This window comes from Mirounga leonina, unplaced genomic scaffold, assembly GCF_011800145.1.
Source record: "Mirounga leonina isolate KUSES-001 unplaced genomic scaffold, KU_Mleo_1.0 Mir_53, whole genome shotgun sequence".
NCBI classification, from domain to species: domain Eukaryota; kingdom Metazoa; phylum Chordata; class Mammalia; order Carnivora; family Phocidae; genus Mirounga; species Mirounga leonina.
The window spans coordinates 89,319,245-89,338,784 of record NW_023270807.1 but is presented as its reverse complement, the minus strand read 5'-3'; the positions used below and the strand labels follow the sequence as shown (position 1 = coordinate 89,338,784).

The 19,540-nt window shown below is 43.2% G+C and overlaps 1 protein-coding gene across 1 annotated transcript; it reads left to right on the top strand.

Annotated features, from left to right (window-relative positions):
* Positions 1-17,912: 17,912 nt before the first annotated feature.
* OLIG3 (oligodendrocyte transcription factor 3) lies at positions 17,913-18,731 on the top strand. The gene has a single exon (XM_034991576.1). The coding sequence runs from the start codon at positions 17,913-17,915 to the stop codon at positions 18,729-18,731; it is 819 nt and encodes a 272-aa protein (XP_034847467.1).
* Positions 18,732-19,540: the final 809 nt, after the last annotated feature.

Here is a 19,540-nt window from a genome sequence, read left to right as displayed (position 1 = left end):
TTAAAGTCTGTCCTCTCCATTCATGTATAGTGTCCATCTCTTGCTACCTATTCAGGGGCATGGATACAGCAATTGTCCCCTCTCTCGTATGCATCATCAGTTTCTTCTCACCACTAGATCATTCTCAGAAACACAAGCTTGCTGAAATTTCTCCCATCTTAAAAGAAAAAAAAATCCTTCTCCAGGGCCATTTTTCTTCTCTTTTCAGCAAAACTGTTTGACAGGGTTTTTGTACTTATGATCCCCATTTTCTCCCTTTCCATTTTTTCTCGAACTCCATTCTGACTACTGCTCATACTGTACCATCAAAACTGCTCTAGTCTAGGCTGTCAGTGACTTCCATGTTGATAAATCTCCACGGGTAAATCTCAGCCTTCCTCATCAGACAGGTCAAGGGAATTTGACACTGCAGATAATGGCCTTCTCCTAAAAGCCTGTTTTCCCTTGGCTTCTAGGATACCACTGTCACCTGGGTTTCCTCCTTTCCCAGTGGATGCCCCTTCTGTCTCCTTTGTGGCTTCTTCCTCTCCTTCCCTCTTTCCAGGAAGTGTAGCAAGTTTTAATCCTTAGAAGAATATTTTAGTCTTTATATGCATTCAATCCCATGGTGCTTTTATCTGATCTCATGCTTTTCCCTGATTGGCAGACATGGTTTCACAACTTGCTACTTATTATTTTCATTTGGATAGGCATCTCAAACTTAACATAGCCCAAATATCTTTTTCCTCAGGCTTTCCCATCTCAGTCCTTAAAAGAAAATCATAAAAAAAAATGATATAAAACCTATACAGATATAAAATGAACTCATGTCAAAGATTTTATTTAACTCATTAATTTATGAGGGAAATAGTAAGATGTTACAACTGGTTTAAAAACACATTCAAAGAGCAAAGACATATATAGGGAATGAGAAATTCTGAAATGAATTTACAAATACAAGCAAAACAGATCTTTCTACAGAAAATAATGAACTGCATTCTGCTCAACACAATCAATGGGCTTTTTATGGACAAGAATAACTTACATTATTATCAGTTTTCTACAACTTGCATCACTGTAAAACATCTGAAAGACAATGGAAAGCAGAAATTACCTGAATGAGTGCATTAGACAGAACACTCATTAATCTTGTAACCTTTTTTCCCCTGTTTCAAAGCCCCTCACAATTTTTCCTGACACTGTGGATTGAATCTACATATTTCTAGAGGATCAAACCAAAAACTTAGAGTTCATTTTTATTTTATTTTTATTTTTATTATTTTTTAAAGATTTTATTTATTTATTTGACAGAGAGAGAGATAGCGAGAGCAGGAACACAGCAGGGGGAGTGGGAGAGGGAGAAGCAGGCTTCCTCAGAGCAGGGAGCCCGATGCAGGCTCGATCCCAGGACCCTGGGATCATGACCTGAGCCAAAGGCAGATGCTTAACGACTGAGCCACCCAGGCGCCCCTAGAGTTTATCTTTAATCTGTCTCTTTTTCCCACACTCTGTATCCAATCACTCAGCAAATGCTATTAGCTCATCTTGCAAATTTCATGTAGAATATGACCGCCCCTCATGACCCCCACCATACAGGTGGTGCAGGCTACCATCATTTCTTACCTAGATTCTTACAGGAGCCTTCTTACTGGTCTCCCCACTTTCAACCTTGCCCCTTTCCATCTGTTCTTAATAGAACAAAATGAGTCTTCTGAAACATGAGTAGGTTTAAGTCATTCCTCTGCTCAAAACCTCCTCTGCTCATGGTTTCATACTTGAAGGAAAAGTCAAAGTTCTCATTTAAGAATAGAACTTAGAGGGGCGCCTGGGTGGCTCGGTCCGTTAAGCGGCTGCCTTCAGCTCAGGTCATGATCCTGGGGTCTTGGGATTGAGCCCCACATCCGGCTCCCTGCCCAGGGGAGAGCCTGCTTCTCCCTCTCCATCTGCCTGCCACTCTGCCTACTTGTGCTCTCTCTCTGTCAAATAAATAAATAAAATCTTTAAAAAAAAAAAGAATAGAACTTAGAATTTCCTACAAAGCTCTGTACATTCTGCATCCTCAACTGTTGCCCAGCCTCAGAGATGGTTTTCCTTGACAATGTTTTAAACTCTCTTCCCACTCACTCTGCTGCAACCTATTGGCCCCCTTGCTGTTTCTCTAATGTGCAGGCTTGCTCCTGCCTCAGAGTCTCTTTGCATATGTTCATCCCTCTGCAGGGAACACTTTCCCCCAGATATCGAAATTACTTGGTCTTTCGTCTTCTTCAGGTTTTGCTTAAGTATCAACTTCTCAGAAATCTTCCTTGACATTATTTATTATTGCAACCATCCAGTCTCCTCTCCCTGTCCCCTTAGGACTCCCTACTTCCTTCCCTGTTTTATTTATTCCCATAGCAATTGTCACCATCTGACATAATGTATATTTTTCTCATTTATGCGTTCCCCTTATAATTTAAGGCAATTGAGGGAAGGGTTATGGGGTTATTTCATTCACTTTTAAATTCCCTGTGCCTAGAATAACACCTGGTGCTTTGTAGTAGCTTAATAAATACTTTTTAATGAATGAGTTATTTCTAGCTTTTATGAAATAACTTGCTGACATTGTGATCCTGGTGGTGTAGTAAGAAACTAGCACAAAACACAGATAGTAGGTGCCAATGATACAGTGCACATCAGGTAAATACTGTGGGGTTTCAGGGTGCTATGGTTGAAGGCATGAGGATGAGTAAACCTTAACTTGGGGGCTTTCTGAGTCATGGCAAGGCTGAGAAGTATATTTGCATATGTGTATGTATTTGCATACATGTTTGCATATGTATGCGTGTTTGCATATGTATATGCAAACATTTTATGTCTGGGGGTGCTTACTCTTGCCAAGTCTCTCCCCTTACCCTGATAGTGTTTATCAATCTTGTGAAAGCTTTTTTTTTTTCTTCTATCCAACTAATTAGAGAACAGAGTTTACTGTTACCTGGAAAAGGCAGCAGTGCAAATTTGTGCTGTTACTTCAGGCCTGGGTTAACCTTTTTATTCACTGACATAATTTAGTCCTTCCAGCACTTCATACTGCAATTATTTAGTAAGCCAGTTGCAAAATGTTTGCTCTATGTTTATGTAAAGTAAAGTAAGACATGATTGCTCTAACAAAGAGAGCCAAAAATAAAAGGACTCCTAAAACAAAGAGGTTTATTTCTCATTCATGTAATAATTCCAATATGAATGGTCCAGGTCTATAGAAAAGTTCTGCTCTATACTACAATTTGGGGCCTAGAGTCATTCTGCTTTACATATACAAAGGACATTTTTATTTATCTGCATGGTTGAACTGTGGTCAAAAAGTAGAGAGCTGAAACTAATATTACACTGTCTGTTAATTAACTGGGATTTAAATAAAAACTTTAAAAAAAGAGTAGAGAGAAGGAAAAACATGTGGAAAGGACATGTCCAGTGTCTTAACTCCCAGACTTGCATATAGCACTTATAACTCCTACTCACATTTTATTGGTGATAACTTGACCACATAGTAATGTCTGAGAGTAAGGGTGTCTTCAAGCAGTCAGAGGACAACAGGTTTGGTACATGATTAGCAGTCTCTGTTACACTATCCTCATTACTTTGGGTTCTGCTCATTTCATAGTATTAGTTACCAAGGAAGGAATGCTCTCCCAAGAATACACAATATGATTACTAGGGAAGTGGGAGTTGAGACTATCACCTAGTCCTTTGGGGTCCTTTATATTACTCAACCATAGGGAGGGGGAAAAAATATGTTACTATGTTGCTTGAAGTTATTCTTATCCTGATTATCAAGAGGAAATAGTTTTGCTGCAAAACAATGGGGAAAGGGAAAAAGATCTTCTGGGTACCTACCACTAGTTCCAGAGTCAGTAGTTAAATTCACCGTAGACTATAACAACATTCTGCATGCAGGATTACAAAGGAATGCTAGTTTGGCTATCTTCACCACATTAAGAACCTTGGCCAGTTGAGATGTTGGCAAAAGGCAAAAGGAACAGGAAACAGATAGTGAAGAAAAGAAATTTTTTAATGTAACTATAACTTCATTAATACTGGCTCACAATTTTTCTTACTCTGGTTAATATATATGATATATATGAATGTTTAATATCTATGGGATATATGAATATATGAATGTGTATTAGCCAGTTTTCTCCCTTCTGCCTTCTCCCTAATATTTCAGATAAATTGTGAATAGTGGTACTTAAATAAATAATTTAACTTACAAATTACCTGGTGTCAAAATAGAATTAACTAAACTGGAAGAAGAGTGAGAATTACCCAGTGACAGGTGTAATAAGGAGTGGTAGGATGTTAGATTACCCCTTTAGGAGAGAAGGTGAATACATTGCAATGTTGTTCATTGTTCATTTATTTGTATGAATGGTGATTGCGTTATGTTGGATGTGCATATATTTTTAGTAGCTGCTGGCCAGAAGTTTAGCTATGGCTAGAAAGGAGTTCAGGGATGCAAGATAACCAAAGTGGTGGATTGTGATGGGCATGATCTATTGGCTTTTTCAACTGCTGTTCTATTCTCTTTCTAATTAGAATGAAAAGTGAAATCTTCATCTCACCAATCACCTCACAAGTGGATGCAACATGCAACATTTGGAAAGTGGAAGTGAAGCAGAAATAATTTTTCTGCATCTTTTAAAACATTATCTCTTGGGGCGCCTCGGTGGCACCATTGGTTAAGCGTCCAACTCTTGATTTGGGTTCAGGTCATGATCTCAGGGTCTGCGCTCAATGTGGAATCTGCTTGAGACTCTCTCTCCCTCTTCTTCTGCCTCCCCCTCCCTCTGAAATAAATAAATCCTTTTAAAAAATTTTCTCTTAGCCAGCTATGTCTAGAAATATACTTTTTCTTTAGCAGTGTTCCAGTGTCCATTCTCCTGTTTCTGATGATCAAAAATCAATTGTGGCAGTTTCTTCTTGACTCAAGTTTCCTGATTTCTGGGTCAACTTATGCTCTGTATTTTTGGGTTTATGACTCTTAACTGCAACCTCCAAGTTCCCTGGCAGGTTATTTCTGTATTGTTCCAAGGGTCATTCCTGTAGACCTAGCCTAGAGCCCACCCCTTTAGTCCTTCCAAAGGTATTTTAAGCCGACCATTTTCTCCATTAAATCCTTTATTGCCTAAAATAACTAGAATGATTTTTCTTGCTAGCTCTGAATTCTCACAGATAAATGTGTGATGTTTGCCCCTTTCTTCTTTATCTATTTCTCCATCATGCTTCCTGGAATGTAGATGTGATAACTTCCACTTTGAGCCGCCAAGAGCATAAGAGTCACATACTAGATATGTCAGAATGATAAACTGTAAGTAATCAGGTCCCTGAGGACATTTTGAAGCAGAGCCGCCATTCTACCCCTGGAGTGCCTTCTTTCGGGTTTTACATATAAGAAAACACTTATATCTTTAAGGGAATGCTATTTGGGTCTCTGCTAGTCTCAGCTAAATCTAACGTTACCGATATAAACTATAAGAGACTCGGCACAGTCCTAATGCATAGCAAATACGCAGAAATATTAGCTCTTATTATTTGTACCCAGAATGTCCTCCTCCTGCCATTTTTTTTGCCTTTAGAGATTCCCCCTGTCTTTCAAAATCCAACTATGATGCCTCCTGTTCTTTGACACCTTCTTTTATTTCTCCACTCAGAAGTTCTAGCCTAAATGGCTAGAATTATCCAGTACTATAGGGATTTGTTCGTATGGGTGTATCCTCTCCAGAGTCTTTGTAAATGGGGATCAGATACGAATCAAATTTGTGTCCCCTCATAATCAAACATACTATCCCATGCAATATATGCACTTTGCAGTTAACACTGAAAGTTTGATGTATCTGATGAAGAACTGTATTATGTGGCATAGAAGTTAAGCACTTCGGGGATTTAAAGTCATTGGAGAAGGTTTCTTGAAGGAGGTTGAATTTTAGGTAAACTTAATTTGAATGGATGAAGAGGCTTAGGGAAACCATGCACAGCAGAAGGAACTAGACACAAAAGCGTGGAATGGTTGGATGAGAAAGGAAAGTGGCTCAGAGAATTAGATTAATTGTAATTCTCTGTTCGTACCATGCTCTCATAATTGGTCCCGGTGAGTTTGTGTTTATTTTGAATACTATAATAAACACCTGTTAACTAACACCCATCCCAGTACAGAAACTGGAACATTGGCAATGTCTTCTATAACTCTATGTGGTTTCTTCCATCCCGTACTTCTCTTTCTGTCACCTAAAGCATCTACTATCCTTCCTGAATCTGGGCTGATCCTTCTCTTAATTTTGCTCTTTTCTTTTTTTGAATATAGAGTTTTTCCACTTCCCTGTGTATTCTTAATGAGTATGTTTTGTTTTAGTTGTTTTAACTTTACAAAAATGTTATCATTCTCCTTGTAATCTTTCGGGACTCTCATTATTTCTCTTAATTTTTTGTTGGTAAGACTTACTCATATTTTCACACGCCACTATAGCTCATTCACTGAAACTACTAAATAATTCTCTGTATACCCCACTTTATATATCTGTTTTCCTATTAATAATCATTTGCTATTAGAACAGAGATGCCCTGAGCATTCTAGTGCAGGATAGATCTTTAGGTGTATGGGCTCAACAGCTTTGAGTGGAGGCATATAATTTAGGACTACAATTGCTGAGTCATGGCACACATGAATGTTCAACTTCACTAGATAATACCAAACTTTTCCCAAGTGGCTCTACTGGTTGATATTCCCATCAGAAATGCATAGGAGATTCTGTTGAACTACAGTGCCTTCAATATTTGATATTTTCAAGCTTCTTAGTACTTGGCATTTGAATGGATTTAAAATGCTATCTCCTTGTGGTCTTTATTTGTGTTTTCCTGACTCCTTAATGAGGTCGAACATCTTTTCCTAAGTTTATTGGCCATATGGATTTCCTCTCTTGTGATATTTCTGTTTATGTCTTTCACCCATTTTTCTTTTTTTAAGAGCTTTTTTTTTTTTTAAAGATTTTATTTATTTATTTGACAGAGAGACAGTGAGAGGGGGAACACAACCAGGGGGAGTGGGAGAGGGAGAAGCAGGCTTCTCACTGAGCAGGAAGCCCAAAGCTGGGTTCAATCCCAGGACCCTGGGATCATAACCTGAGCCAAAGGCAGACCCTTAATGACTGAGCCACCCAGGCGCCCCTCGCCCATTTTTCTATTATGTTTCATATTGGTTTGTCAGCATTCTTCATGCATTTATGGTACTAGCACTTTAATGGTCTTGTATGTTGCAAAGGAGACTTATCTCAATTTGGAAATGGTCTTTTCCTATCCTTTAAGATGAGTTTTGATTAAAGGAAGTTCATAATTTTAATGTAGTCACATTAATCAACATTTTTCTGGGGGTTTTTTTTGCCTATTTAAGAAATATATCTCTATTTCAAAATCATAAATGTATCAATTTATTTTTTTATTAAATGTTTTAAACTTTTGCTCTTGAAATTTAAGTCTGATCCACCTGAAATTCATTTTTGTTTATGATTTGATGTAGGGCTTTAATTTCAAATTCCTATGTGAATAACCATTTCGTTTCCATTTCCTTCCCATGTCTTTCTCTCTTTTCATGCACATAATCTTTTTATCATGTTTCAATGGTTGACATTCACACAGATTTCTTTCTGCTCCTCCTATTCTATTCATTGGCCAATTGTAACGATTTTACACTGCCATTATTTCTTAAGCTTTAAAATGAGACTGGCAGGAGCACCTGATTGGCTCAGTTGGTTAAGCGACTGCCTTCGGCTCAGGTCATGATCCTGGAGTCCTGGGATCGAGTCCCACATCGAGCTCCCTGCTAAGCAGGGAGTCTGCTTCTCCCTCTGACCCTCCTCCCTCTCATGCTCTCTGTCTCTCATTCCCTCTCTCTCAAATAAATAAAGCTTTAAAAATAAAATAAAATAAGACTGGCATTAGATAGCGCAATTATTTCATCTGTACCCTTCTTCATTAGAAGAGTTTTGCCTCTTCTTGGTCCTTTACTTTTCTCTCTATATATATTTTAGAATTAGCTAAAGTTCTAGGAAATATTCTATTGGGATTTTCTGTTACATTTTACTGAAACAATAGATCGATTTGAGGAGAATTGACACTGACTAAAGATATGTGAGACCTTCCAGGAAAATTATAAAACTTTATTGAACACATTTCTATGTTTATAGAAAAAGATTTAACATTGTAAAGTTTAACGTTATAATTGTGTTATAAACATTTAAGGAGTTCATGACTGGCAAGACATTTTATGCACAATTGCTACATTGTTAGGCTGCATCAGACATACATACCTGACTCCCGACTCCCATCTGGCAATTTTAATAAGATGATGGTCCTCATGTGACAGGAGAGACATTGTGATGCTACCATTGCAAACAAGAAACAATTTTCCATTTTAGTACATGCCCTTCTTGCTTCTGTTTTTAATTTAATCTTCTAAAGAAGAGTTTTAAGATATTGTGATTTTTGAAAATATCCAGTAGTCAGAAGAAATAGGAAGAAATCTGACCAGATCAAAGTAGGATTGACTCAGTGCCAGTCATTGCAAAGTCTTTCAGAATAAAGTTTGGCAAGTTTTCCAAATCCCAAAGTGCAAATACCACAGACCTGCTTCTCTGTATGAGGCCAATCCTAGTCTAATAGGCCCAAAGAATCCCCACACTGAGCCATGGATATGAGGATGGATGTGTGATTAGACATTAATAGCAAGACTGAGCTTGTAAAATTCTGTTTGGGATCCAGATTTTAAATAAGCCTACTGATTTCCAGGGATTTCCATAAGAGAAAAAACAAATTTTAAATCATGTTTCTTCCAAAAGTCTTTCTTTATATCTAATAAACAATCAGAAACTTCCCAACTACATTGTTTAGAGGAGCTCAGAATTTTTTATACTGTCTTCTAAAACTAGTGAATTCTATACCTTAATTTTATTTCTAAAAGCCATACAGTTTCCAAGTACCAGCTCCAACTTCTAAGAGGTACTTTGGTATGCTTTATATTTATTACTAATTCTCAACTTGCCAGGGAGTGGGAGCAATGGGAAAGGATGAGTCCTGCCTTAATAGTGGGGGTAGATATAAGACAATTTTAAAAGAATACCAAGATAATATTTTTACAAGGTAAACTATAAAAGAATAAAGCCGTACAAATATTTTTGGCTGGTAAAAATATATACAGAAGTCAGGGTAAGACAGTATCTCGTTTCAAAAGCATAATACTGTGTGATTTTAAAAGGTTTGCAAAACATGATTTAGCTCTCATGATAGTATATGTAATGAGTACTATTATTTTAATTGTGCAGATGACAAAAACAAAAGTTCAGAAATGGTAAGAAACTTAGGTAACAGCACTGCCCGTAAGCAGCAAATCCTATCCAGGAAATTTTCTGGGTTGTGTGAGGTCTTGGCTTATGTAATATCTCTCTCTGGTCTTCGTATCGTAAGAAGGGCACTCTCAGCAATGGGGAAATGACAGCTCTATGTTTACAACAAAACAGTTATTTAAAAAAAAAAATAGTGGATATCTCTCCGAGAGCTCATCTTTCCAATAACCCCATGGCATTTGCCAGCTTTGGCTAGCATGGCCACTTATTAAAGAACCCTACACACTATTCCATGTGTATTTGTATTCTTTGTTGCTGTGTATTTTTGTTCCCTTTGTTACTGATGGCTTTCTCAAACAGGGACATGAAGGACCCACAAATGTTCAGAGGAACTATTCCCTTGTTACTCTAGTCCCGTCTTTAAAAAGTTTCTCAATGCCAAGCTGCATATACCCGTTACTTTTTAGTTTCTACAGCTATTTAAAACTCTTAAGTTGAATTGGTTGTAGACTCTTAACCCCCATCTTTCCTGCCATGCATTATCTTTTAGCAGTATTTTTCTTTGGGGTGTCTGTTATTGGCATTACTGTCCCCAAAGGCATTATTTTCCATGTAATGTAATTACTTCGATTAATAAATCTAATGGGAGCACAAGAGCTATTATCCACTGCTTTACTTTTACAGGAGGCAAAACTTATCAAAGATGAGAAGATAGGGTAAGTATAGCAAGTGTAACTTGAAAAGTGTATACTTAATTACATTTTTCTTTTCATACAAATAAATCACATACAAAACCATTTCCCAGAGAGGGGGAAAATTGACTCTGGAAAGAATTTTAAAATAAGCTTATAAATACGTGTCAACAAAATAAAAATGGTCTTTTTCTAACGATGCATTTCTAGTCTTGTAGTCTAATTTAACTAAATGCATTACTGCATTATGAGCAATTATTGAGACACTGGAGTTGTCCTTCAGTATAACATTAAAAGGTTTCAAAAAATAAAGTTAAAAGTTTGTTTTTTTTTTCTCTTTTTGGCAATAGAAAAAATTAAGAACTCATTTGGGAGCACTGTCCAGCAGCATTAGGGTATGTATGTTATTTACTATTAAAAATTATATTTCTTAGCAGGGTTTCAGTCTGACACTGTTCTCAGTTTTCCCCTTTAGGTTGGTAGCAGTTTCTGAGTCATCCCCGTACTCAGAAGTCCCGTCCCCGAAGGATTCGTCGATGTTCTCATTCCCACAGCTTTCTCTAAGGCAATTTCACTGAAACCTAACCACATATTGCAGGATGATGAATGGGGCAGGAGAACACCATGGAGTTCCCTGGGCATGTAGATATGGTCAGCCAACTTGCTCAGACTTTAGAAAGCAGCCACAGATGTGCTTTATATTAAAATATTAGAACCAGTGATAACATTTCCCTAGGTTTATAAAGTAAACATATATCCGGGGAGCACTTTCATACAAACAACTCTACAAAATGCACTCAAAAGCAGAATCAAGATTGTGTATAATGATCTAAGGACACATGCACAGTGCACAGTGTTTTATATGACCTCCTTCTCTTTCTCACCCCCCATTACAAAGTTTCTTTTCTAAAAGTCTACTCCTATTATTAGACTTGCCATACTAAAAAAGAGAGGGAAAAAAGGTCCCAAGGTATCTAATTGAAATGCTTCCGTGAACATAAGTAGTCCAATATTCTGCTATTTCTTATTACAAAAGTTGTAGAATAAATAAACAAATTTATTAGGAAAAATATGGGTTTAGAAGATTCGCAAGTTTCTTTCATCAATATCTTAAATAATGTCATGTTATAAAAAGATATGAATTTCCATTATAATTTTATGTTGTAAAAATTAACATATCCCACATGTATAAGATGTTTTTACTACAAGTGTTTGATACAGTACTATTGAGAATATCATTTCAGTTGTTAAGGAGGAAACTCAGACTGGTCTGCAAGTAAAATATAGAATAAATATCTACAAATTTTATGTGATTATTTGTTGTCAGCATGCTTCTTTTCTCCCCACCCCCCAAAAAGTGATAACAGGACTTGAGGTTTGAATTGTCTGAATAATTGCTCCAATTTTATTATATATTATGATATGATGTAAAGATACCAGAATTTTCATCAGATGAAAATTCAGCCAATATTGTAAATGGTGACAATTTGGTTTTATAAACTTTACATTCAGTCTGTTGGTGTTATGCAAATAAAGTAAAACGTATCTGTAAATAGAAAAATATAATGGACTAATGAGAAAGGAACATCTATAATATTTTCATTTGCATTTAGAAATGATGAAGCAGATTCGATCTAGTCCATCCACAGATTCTGTATAAAATGAATCGGGCATAGAAATGTTAAGTTTTGAAAACTGCCATTTTGACTTTTCAAGGTTCAGGAGCAGACAGACACCTTAGTTATCATTTTCTCAAAATAATGTGTGTAAATCTGTATTTGTTAGAGGTCAGTATAGCATATTAACTCCAACTCTATTTATGAACAGGTGTGTAATGTTTCTCCTTCTTCTATTAGCATTTGAAAAATAACATCCTTTTTTATTTAGGACTCAAAGCCTTCAAATAAATACTTTAATGTATTTGCACAAATACACATGTAAGTTTCAGAACGTATGTGTATAAATACCTATAATAAAAAAGCAGTGTAATAAACTGATGACATAAGTGGTAACATCTCTTTAATCCTCTGCTGCTCTATACGTAGGTTCTTATACTCTAATCTCTTTGTGACATCTATTTATTTACACACTTTGTGTATAAACATGAATATTACTGAACACAAGATGAAAAGAATACATTTGCTATGTAAGATATTTGTATCTAAAATAAATATTTGTCTCTAAAATAAAACTGAATTCCTTAAGCACTTTAGCAAAAAATATAGCAATATGGGTTGAACTTAACTACCTAATTGACTATACCAGGAAGATGATACAAAAACTTCCAAAAGCAGAATTTAGCATCCTGTGCTATTCTGCATCCAGTGTCTTTACAAAAATCACAAAAGAACTAAATTAATAACAATAAAATACGAATAAGAAATCAACTACTTAACGGTTCTTAAAGCACTGGTATTAATGCAGCCACAAATCCAAAATGTCAGGGCACATGCCAAGAATGTGGGTGTAAGTATACAAATTTTAATATAACTCATCAGTTTATGTGATTGATCACCAGTGATATTTAAATCAACCTAAACATTCCAATCCTGGGGAAAAATGTTTTCAATTTATAGGCTTTCTTCAGGATTGAAAACTCAGTAGTTTTGGCAATTGAGCAGATGTTACCAGAAAGGAAAGAAGAAAGAGTACTGAAGTATGCTCACTAATTGAGGAAAATCCTATAAAGGAAGCCCAGAAGTTCATATCTCCTTCGACTAAAGTCAGTCTTTAAATAATAATAATTAGTCTGTAAGTTCTAGCCAGCCTTGTGGCTTATGCATCATTAAAATCAAACTTCTAGTTCTGCCAATGTATTAACTTGTCTATATATTCACATAATTAGCACCTCATCATTTTATGCTATTCTGGGACTTCCTTGCATCCTCCAATCTCACATCCAACGTTGCAAAGAGCAGTTACTATCGCCTCATAAATTTCTGCTGTCCTTCAACTTCTGCTCTTTTTCCTGTATGAAAGCCAGATTTTTTTTTAAGATGAGGAGAAATACTAGACAGATGAGCCAATGTTCAAGATATTATGTAAAATATGGGGAAACCCCCAAAACTGAAACATCTTAGTCGGTCGGCTCGGCTCCATCCTCTCTGGCCCCTCTAGCATCTACTTAATTGTTGGAATTTCAATTTTGGCATCTCCAACTGCGGGTCTCGGAGCTCAGTACTCTCGCCACACTCTAGCACCCGGGATGCGCCGCTGCAAGAGAGAATCCCTGCCTGGCTACGATTTATGTTGACATTTAATTTTTATAAAACTTGTTTTTCTCTCTCTCTCCCTCTCTCTAACGGCTTCTTTGATCCACCTAACAGCTTCGATGATCCGCCCCCCACTGCTAGTGTGGTGAAGTGATTGTTTTACTCCGACAAAGAAAGAAACTACTTTTTGAGAAGTTCCTCAGGGGCCAGCTAGTTTTTAGGCTCTCCCTCCGGTTGCACGTGACGGAACATCCTTAGAGATATTTGGGTTTCCCTTTTATCTTTTTTGTTTTGGAAGGGGGGTTGGGTTAAAAGGTGAAGCCCACAGGGCAGCCTCCGCCGTTCGGGCTCGGCCAAAGTTTCTACCGGTCAAGTCTGAGGCTTGCCGAGCGAGGGGAGCCCCTGGACGCTGCTGATTGACCGGCTCCTGGCAGTGGCCGCCCGGCAGGTCAGCCAGCGCGACCATTTGCCTCCGGACTCTGACGAGGGGGTGGAGGGTTGTTCCCTCCTGAGCCCAGATCGCCGCGGCCTCGGGCAGAGCGGGCAGCTTCCGGAGACGAGCTCGGTGGCTGGAGCTGCGCAGCGGTGGGCGCCGGCGCCGAGCCGCACGCACCGGGCTTAGGGTAAGAGCTGCTCCCCGCGAGGTCTGGGTTGGGGGCGGGCGGACAGGAAGAGCCGGGAAGCCTCTGGAGCGCGCGGTCCTCGGCAGCTGGGGCTGCAGTGCCGAGGCTGTGCGCCCCGGGCGCGCCGGGAAGGCTGCGCGGCTCTCTAACCGGGTCCCCGCGCCCACCCGCCGCTGGCCCGGGGAGTACAAAGCCTGAGAAACTCCCAGGCTCTGCCCAGAGCAAGACCGAGTGGCGGGAAGCGGCCGGCGGGCCTTGGGACGCACCTGTTGCGGGGGAACGACCCCCGCCTCCGCGCCGCCCCCCTGCGCCCGCCAGCTGCGAGGACGCGGGGTGTGGCCCGGGAGAGCGCGGCCCCGCGCCGCCGCCGGCTCGCTCGCTCCCGCTCCTTGCTTGTCTGAAGCCCTCTGAATGGGCCCCTGGCCAGGGCCAAGGTCACGGTGCGTCTCCGGCGGAGGCCCCTCGGGGCTGCCACGGCCCCCTCTGGGCCGCTGCAGCCTCGGCCCGGCGCCGGCTCCCTTACTTTTCCCCTTTGCTCACGCCGGGCGTGGGCGACGGCAGAAACAGCTTTTCGAAGGACCTCGGGCAGCTCGCTCTTCTGAGCTCCCTGCCTGCTCCTGCTCGGGGCTGAGCGGCATTTGTCGGGGACCCCTGCGTCCAAAGCGACTCTGCTAGGCAAGCGCGGTGGAGCAGCGCCCGCACAGCCTGGTGGGGCGCCTCTGCCTCTTGGGCCGCGTTCGGTATCAACCCATTTTATGGAGAGCAAAGTTGTGGCTCCTTTACTCCTTCTCCCTCCTCTCGCTGTTGATCCCTCCAAGAGGTAGGGAATGGGGAACAAGCCTCCTAGGAGAGTCTGGGCCCCTGGAAGGCCTCACCAGAAGCGCTTGCCTGACTGGGGCCCTGGATCTTGGACCACCTCACACTCACATGTAGAGGCCTATCAGAAAAGCAGGGAGGAGAGGGCGCGCCGCGTCCTGGGCCATGACCGAGGGCCCTTGGCCTGGACATGGCAGATGTGCCACGTCGAGCAGATCTACCTTCACTTTACCTGAGCTAAAAATCCGTTAAGGGTGGAGAGGGTCTGGGCCATGTTGGCAGAGGCCTGGCACCCTTTCCCCGCCTAACGCGGCCCCCCTCGGAGCTGGTCACAGCGGCCTGCGTCCCCCACTCGGTGGAAAGGCGGTGCCGAGGAAGAGCGGCTTCTGGTTCGGACTCCCAGAACCCTGGGCTTTGTCTTTCCAGCCCTGAAAGTGAGTTGTTCAGCTTGCATTTCAAGGACTGCTTCCCTATTTTTTTCCCCTGCCACCTTCTCTATTAATTTGAGAAAATTTTACACCTTATTTCATATTGTCCACTGAGAACATTGGGATTTTTTTTAAAGGTAAAATACCTTTTAGCAGCTTGATTTTTTTTCTACTTCATTTGCAATCCTTCGCTCAAACTAGACTTTGCTACTTCCCAAAATCAAAACTGAGGTACAGCATTCTCAGTTTGGGCATGAGAGAACGAAATCGATGCCCAAGGGTCAGGAAGGTGGTACAGGAGGACGGCGGAGGCCGGGCCTGTGCACTGGCCCAAAAGGGTGGGAAACCGCTTGTCCTCCAGTGTAGCGTTCCCAGGGCTCCCCCGTCGCCCGGTGGGATCAGCAGAGAAGCGCAGAGGGCGGTAGTCTGGACCACGCCTCTCCACCCAGCCTCCCTCCATCACTTGGGACTGTGTCCGAATATATGCAGATGTTCTGGAACCCTTTTTCTCATATGTAGTTCGGGGTTTGTCGCTGTCTGAGCTCAAATGGATGCGTCTGGCGAATTAAACATTTCTTTGGCTTGGATATTAGACGCGCGTTTGGACATCAATCTTTCCACATCTAATCGAATCTCTTGGATTCTTCGTTTTGATCAATTCCCCTTCTCCGGAGGTGGAAGCGGTAAGAGGATAGGAGGCTTGGGTCCAATCTTCAAGGGCACCAAGGTCCTGGCCTTGAGGAGGGACTCTTGGCCATTTTCTTTTCCTACAGAGAAGCAAAGTTCCGTGTAGAAAAGCATCCGTTCCAATGTTGCGTCTCCCCATCCGACTGGTATTGCCAGCGCAGCTTTCGAGGGGAGACTGTCAAAGAGGCACAGGCTCGCGGAGCGTGCAGACTCCGGGCCTGGGCATACAACCCTCTTCTGCAGATCCCTCCATTTGTGTCGTTGGAAAGTGAGGCCTCCTCTATCTCGAGTCTTAGAGATGTGTACTGACTGCCGCGCAGTCCGAGGCCCTAACTGACCCAGATTCCGGGATTGCTTCGGTTTCGCACTTTGCATCCATTTAGCCACAACCTAACATCAGCCTCTGCTTCCTCCGGGCCCGGATCGTGGCGGTGCCCAGGCTCTTCTAGAGACCGCCCAGTGGCTCCCGGGGGTTTCTGCTTTCCCGCCCCTCACACTGCTTAGTTAGTCCCGATTGACAAAAACACAGCAAGGGGGAAGAAAGATCCGTGCCGACCTCCGCCGCACTGGAACCGAAGGTTCCAAACTCCAGGCCTCCTTTATCCCCAGAATCCACGGTGCACTTGACCGCAGGGCCCACGCGCACACGCCTAAGGGGCTTTCCAGATCTTTTCGCTGCGGAACACACACACACACACACACACATACACACGCACACACATGTCGTTTCTTATTCGACCCTGAGCGTCCGCTTTCCCCGGCCCGCCCAAGTGGGACAGCCCCACCCGGTGGACCCACCCGCCCCCAGTGGCGCCGAGCTGCAGATGCTCCCCCCGTGCACCAGCACAGTGGCCCGAGGCTAGCGGCAGGGACCGCCCCAGCAGCCTCTGTGAGAGCCCGGGTCTGGGGGCTGCGGTGTAGCCCCAGCAGGAGCAATCTCTCTGGAGTTCTTGGGAACCTTTCCAATCTCTCTCTGCACCCTCGGTTCCCTTTCCTCTCCTCCCCTTCTCAAGTTGCTCTTCTCGGATCGCCAGGGTTGGATTTTTTTTGGTTTTGCTCTGTTTATTTCCCCCTCAGATCCAGGTCTAAGAAGTTAGAGAACTGTGCAAAGCAAATTCTTTCAGTAATCTATTTATTTAAACGAGAGGACCAAAAACAAAGAAGCAAACAAACAAAAAAGCAGAAACAAAAACAAGAGACCCATCCCACAACTGTGTCAGAGGCAAAGCCTTCACCAGATAGGACATCAAATTGAAACCACACTAGAAGGGCCTAATGAACAAAATGAACACAATGTCAGGGTTTAGGAAAAGAAACCCAATACAAACCAGTTCAGACAGTGCCCATTCACACGCAGTCCCCCTCTCCCTCCCACCCCCGGCGCGCGCGGAACCTGCCCTCTAACCGCATCTCTATCCATGAAACAGTTCCATAGGACTTCTTTTGCCCACATTTCCCAAAACTTGGGAGTTGCTACAAAGAAAAGAGAAGGTTTCAATTCCTCTCTCCAAACCCAGGGGAATCTCCGACAACTGCCCGGCCCCTTTTCCTTCCGGTCCGTCGGTTCTTTAGGTGTGATTTGGTTAGGGAAATTGGGGGGGAGGGGGAGTAAAGTTAAAAAAAAAAAATCAGGAAGGAGCGAGCTGGAGCGGTGAGTGTGTCAATCAGAGGGTTTTGTGCCTTGGGGCTCCTAGCGGTTCTGAGCAGAGGTGTCCCAGGGCGGCCCCACAATGAATATGAATAGGAATCCTTGCTAAATGGGACAGCAAAGCGCACCGCCCTGAATGATGGCACGTCATCCTAACCAGCCCAGGATAGATAGGAGGGTTCCTTTTGTCTCTTTTCTCCGGCGCAGCTCTATAAAAGCCCCTCTTTTTCAGCGTGAGGTTAGTCCAAGCATACACCAACCCGCTGTCCAGGAAACAGCCGAACCAGAGAGAAGGGAGTGGGGAGGGAGAAAGGCGGGGATAGGCAGTGCCTCAGCTTTTCTTCTCACGTCTTGCCGCTGAGAAGTGGGTCGCTGGGCTGCGCAGATTTTTTTAAATTCAAGATTTTCTTTAATTTCCCACCTAAAGCCTCCCCACGGTAGGGCCGCATCCCCTGTAATAAAATGAATTCTGATTCGAGCTCTGTCTCCAGCAGAGCTTCATCGCCGGACATGGATGAGATGTATCTGAGGGAACACCACCACCGTCACCACCACCACCAGGAGAGCCGTCTCAACTCGGTCTCCTCCACGCAGGGCGACATGGTGCAGAAGATGCCCGGGGAAAGCCTCTCGCGGGCTGGCGCCAAGGCCACGGGCGAGAGCAGCAAGTACAAAATCAAGAAGCAGCTGTCGGAGCAGGACCTACAGCAGTTACGGCTGAAGATCAACGGCCGCGAGCGCAAGCGGATGCACGACCTAAACCTAGCCATGGACGGGCTGCGCGAGGTCATGCCCTATGCGCACGGGCCCTCGGTGCGCAAGCTCTCCAAGATCGCCACTCTCCTGCTGGCCAGAAACTACATCCTCATGCTCACCAGCTCCCTGGAGGAGATGAAGAGGTTGGTTGGCGAGATCTACGGGGGCCACCACTCTGCCTTCCACTGCGGGACCGTGGGCCACTCCGCCGGCCACCCAGCACACGCCGCCAACGCCGTGCACCCGGTGCACCCCATCCTGGGCGGCGCGCTCTCGTCCGGCAACGCCTCGTCCCCGCTGTCCGCCGCCTCGCTGCCGGCCATCGGCACTATTCGACCTCCCCACTCGCTGCTCAAGGCGCCCTCCACGCCGCCGGCGCTGCAGCTGGGCAGCGGCTTCCAGCACTGGGCCGGGCTGCCCTGCCCGTGCACCATCTGCCAGATGCCGCCGCCGCCGCACCTTTCCGCTCTCTCCACCGCCAGCATGGCTCGGCTGTCGGCCGAGTCCAAGGACTTGCTCAAGTGAGCAGCGCACGGCCCGGCTGCCGAGGATGAGGGGAGAGAGGCGGGAGGGACCACGGTGCTGGGCCAGGAGGGAAGAGGGTGGCTGAGCACTCGGCCGGCGGGAGGGAGAGCACGGGGTCCTGCGGCCTCCCACGCCGCGTGAGAGATCTCAGACCCTTCTAGACCCCCGGAGGGAAAGGACCAAAACCAAACTTCAATTTCTAGGTGGTAACGAAGGGGGACTCGAACCAGACGTCGTGTGTTTTGCATGCATGCTTCTTTTCCCCATGCCGCGCCAGTATTTCTCACTTACATATGCTCTTGTCAAAACTGCATTTGTTGTATAAAGACGGGATCGGTGTGGTTAAAAACTTGCGAAGGGACTTTAGAGTTGGCTTTCTCTGGCTCTGCGTTCTCACCTTGGAAAAGACAACATTCCTTTTTTGCAAAAACAAATGTAAATATTTCCTTTGAGATAGATGCAGTTACGATTGTCACTATCCTCTCCACAGCTGTTTTTCTAGAGACAATGAGAGAGAGAGAGAAGAGAGAGAGAGATTGATCAAGACCCAAGTTTTGAATCTCAACTCCGGTCCAGGGCATGACATCTCTTAATGTGGGTTTTCCTTAAGACGCAGTGTAGGTCAAAAGAATGCATGCACGCTTCTAAATGAATCTTATATAAACATGTTGTGCAGGCCTTGATGCCATTTTCCTTGTAACAAGGATTTATTAGTGAATTCTCTGAAGTATCCATATATCTGCTTGTGGTTGTTTGAAATGAAAAAAGGGGGGCAGAGTGCAAAGACCCAAACTCACGCACAAGCGCTT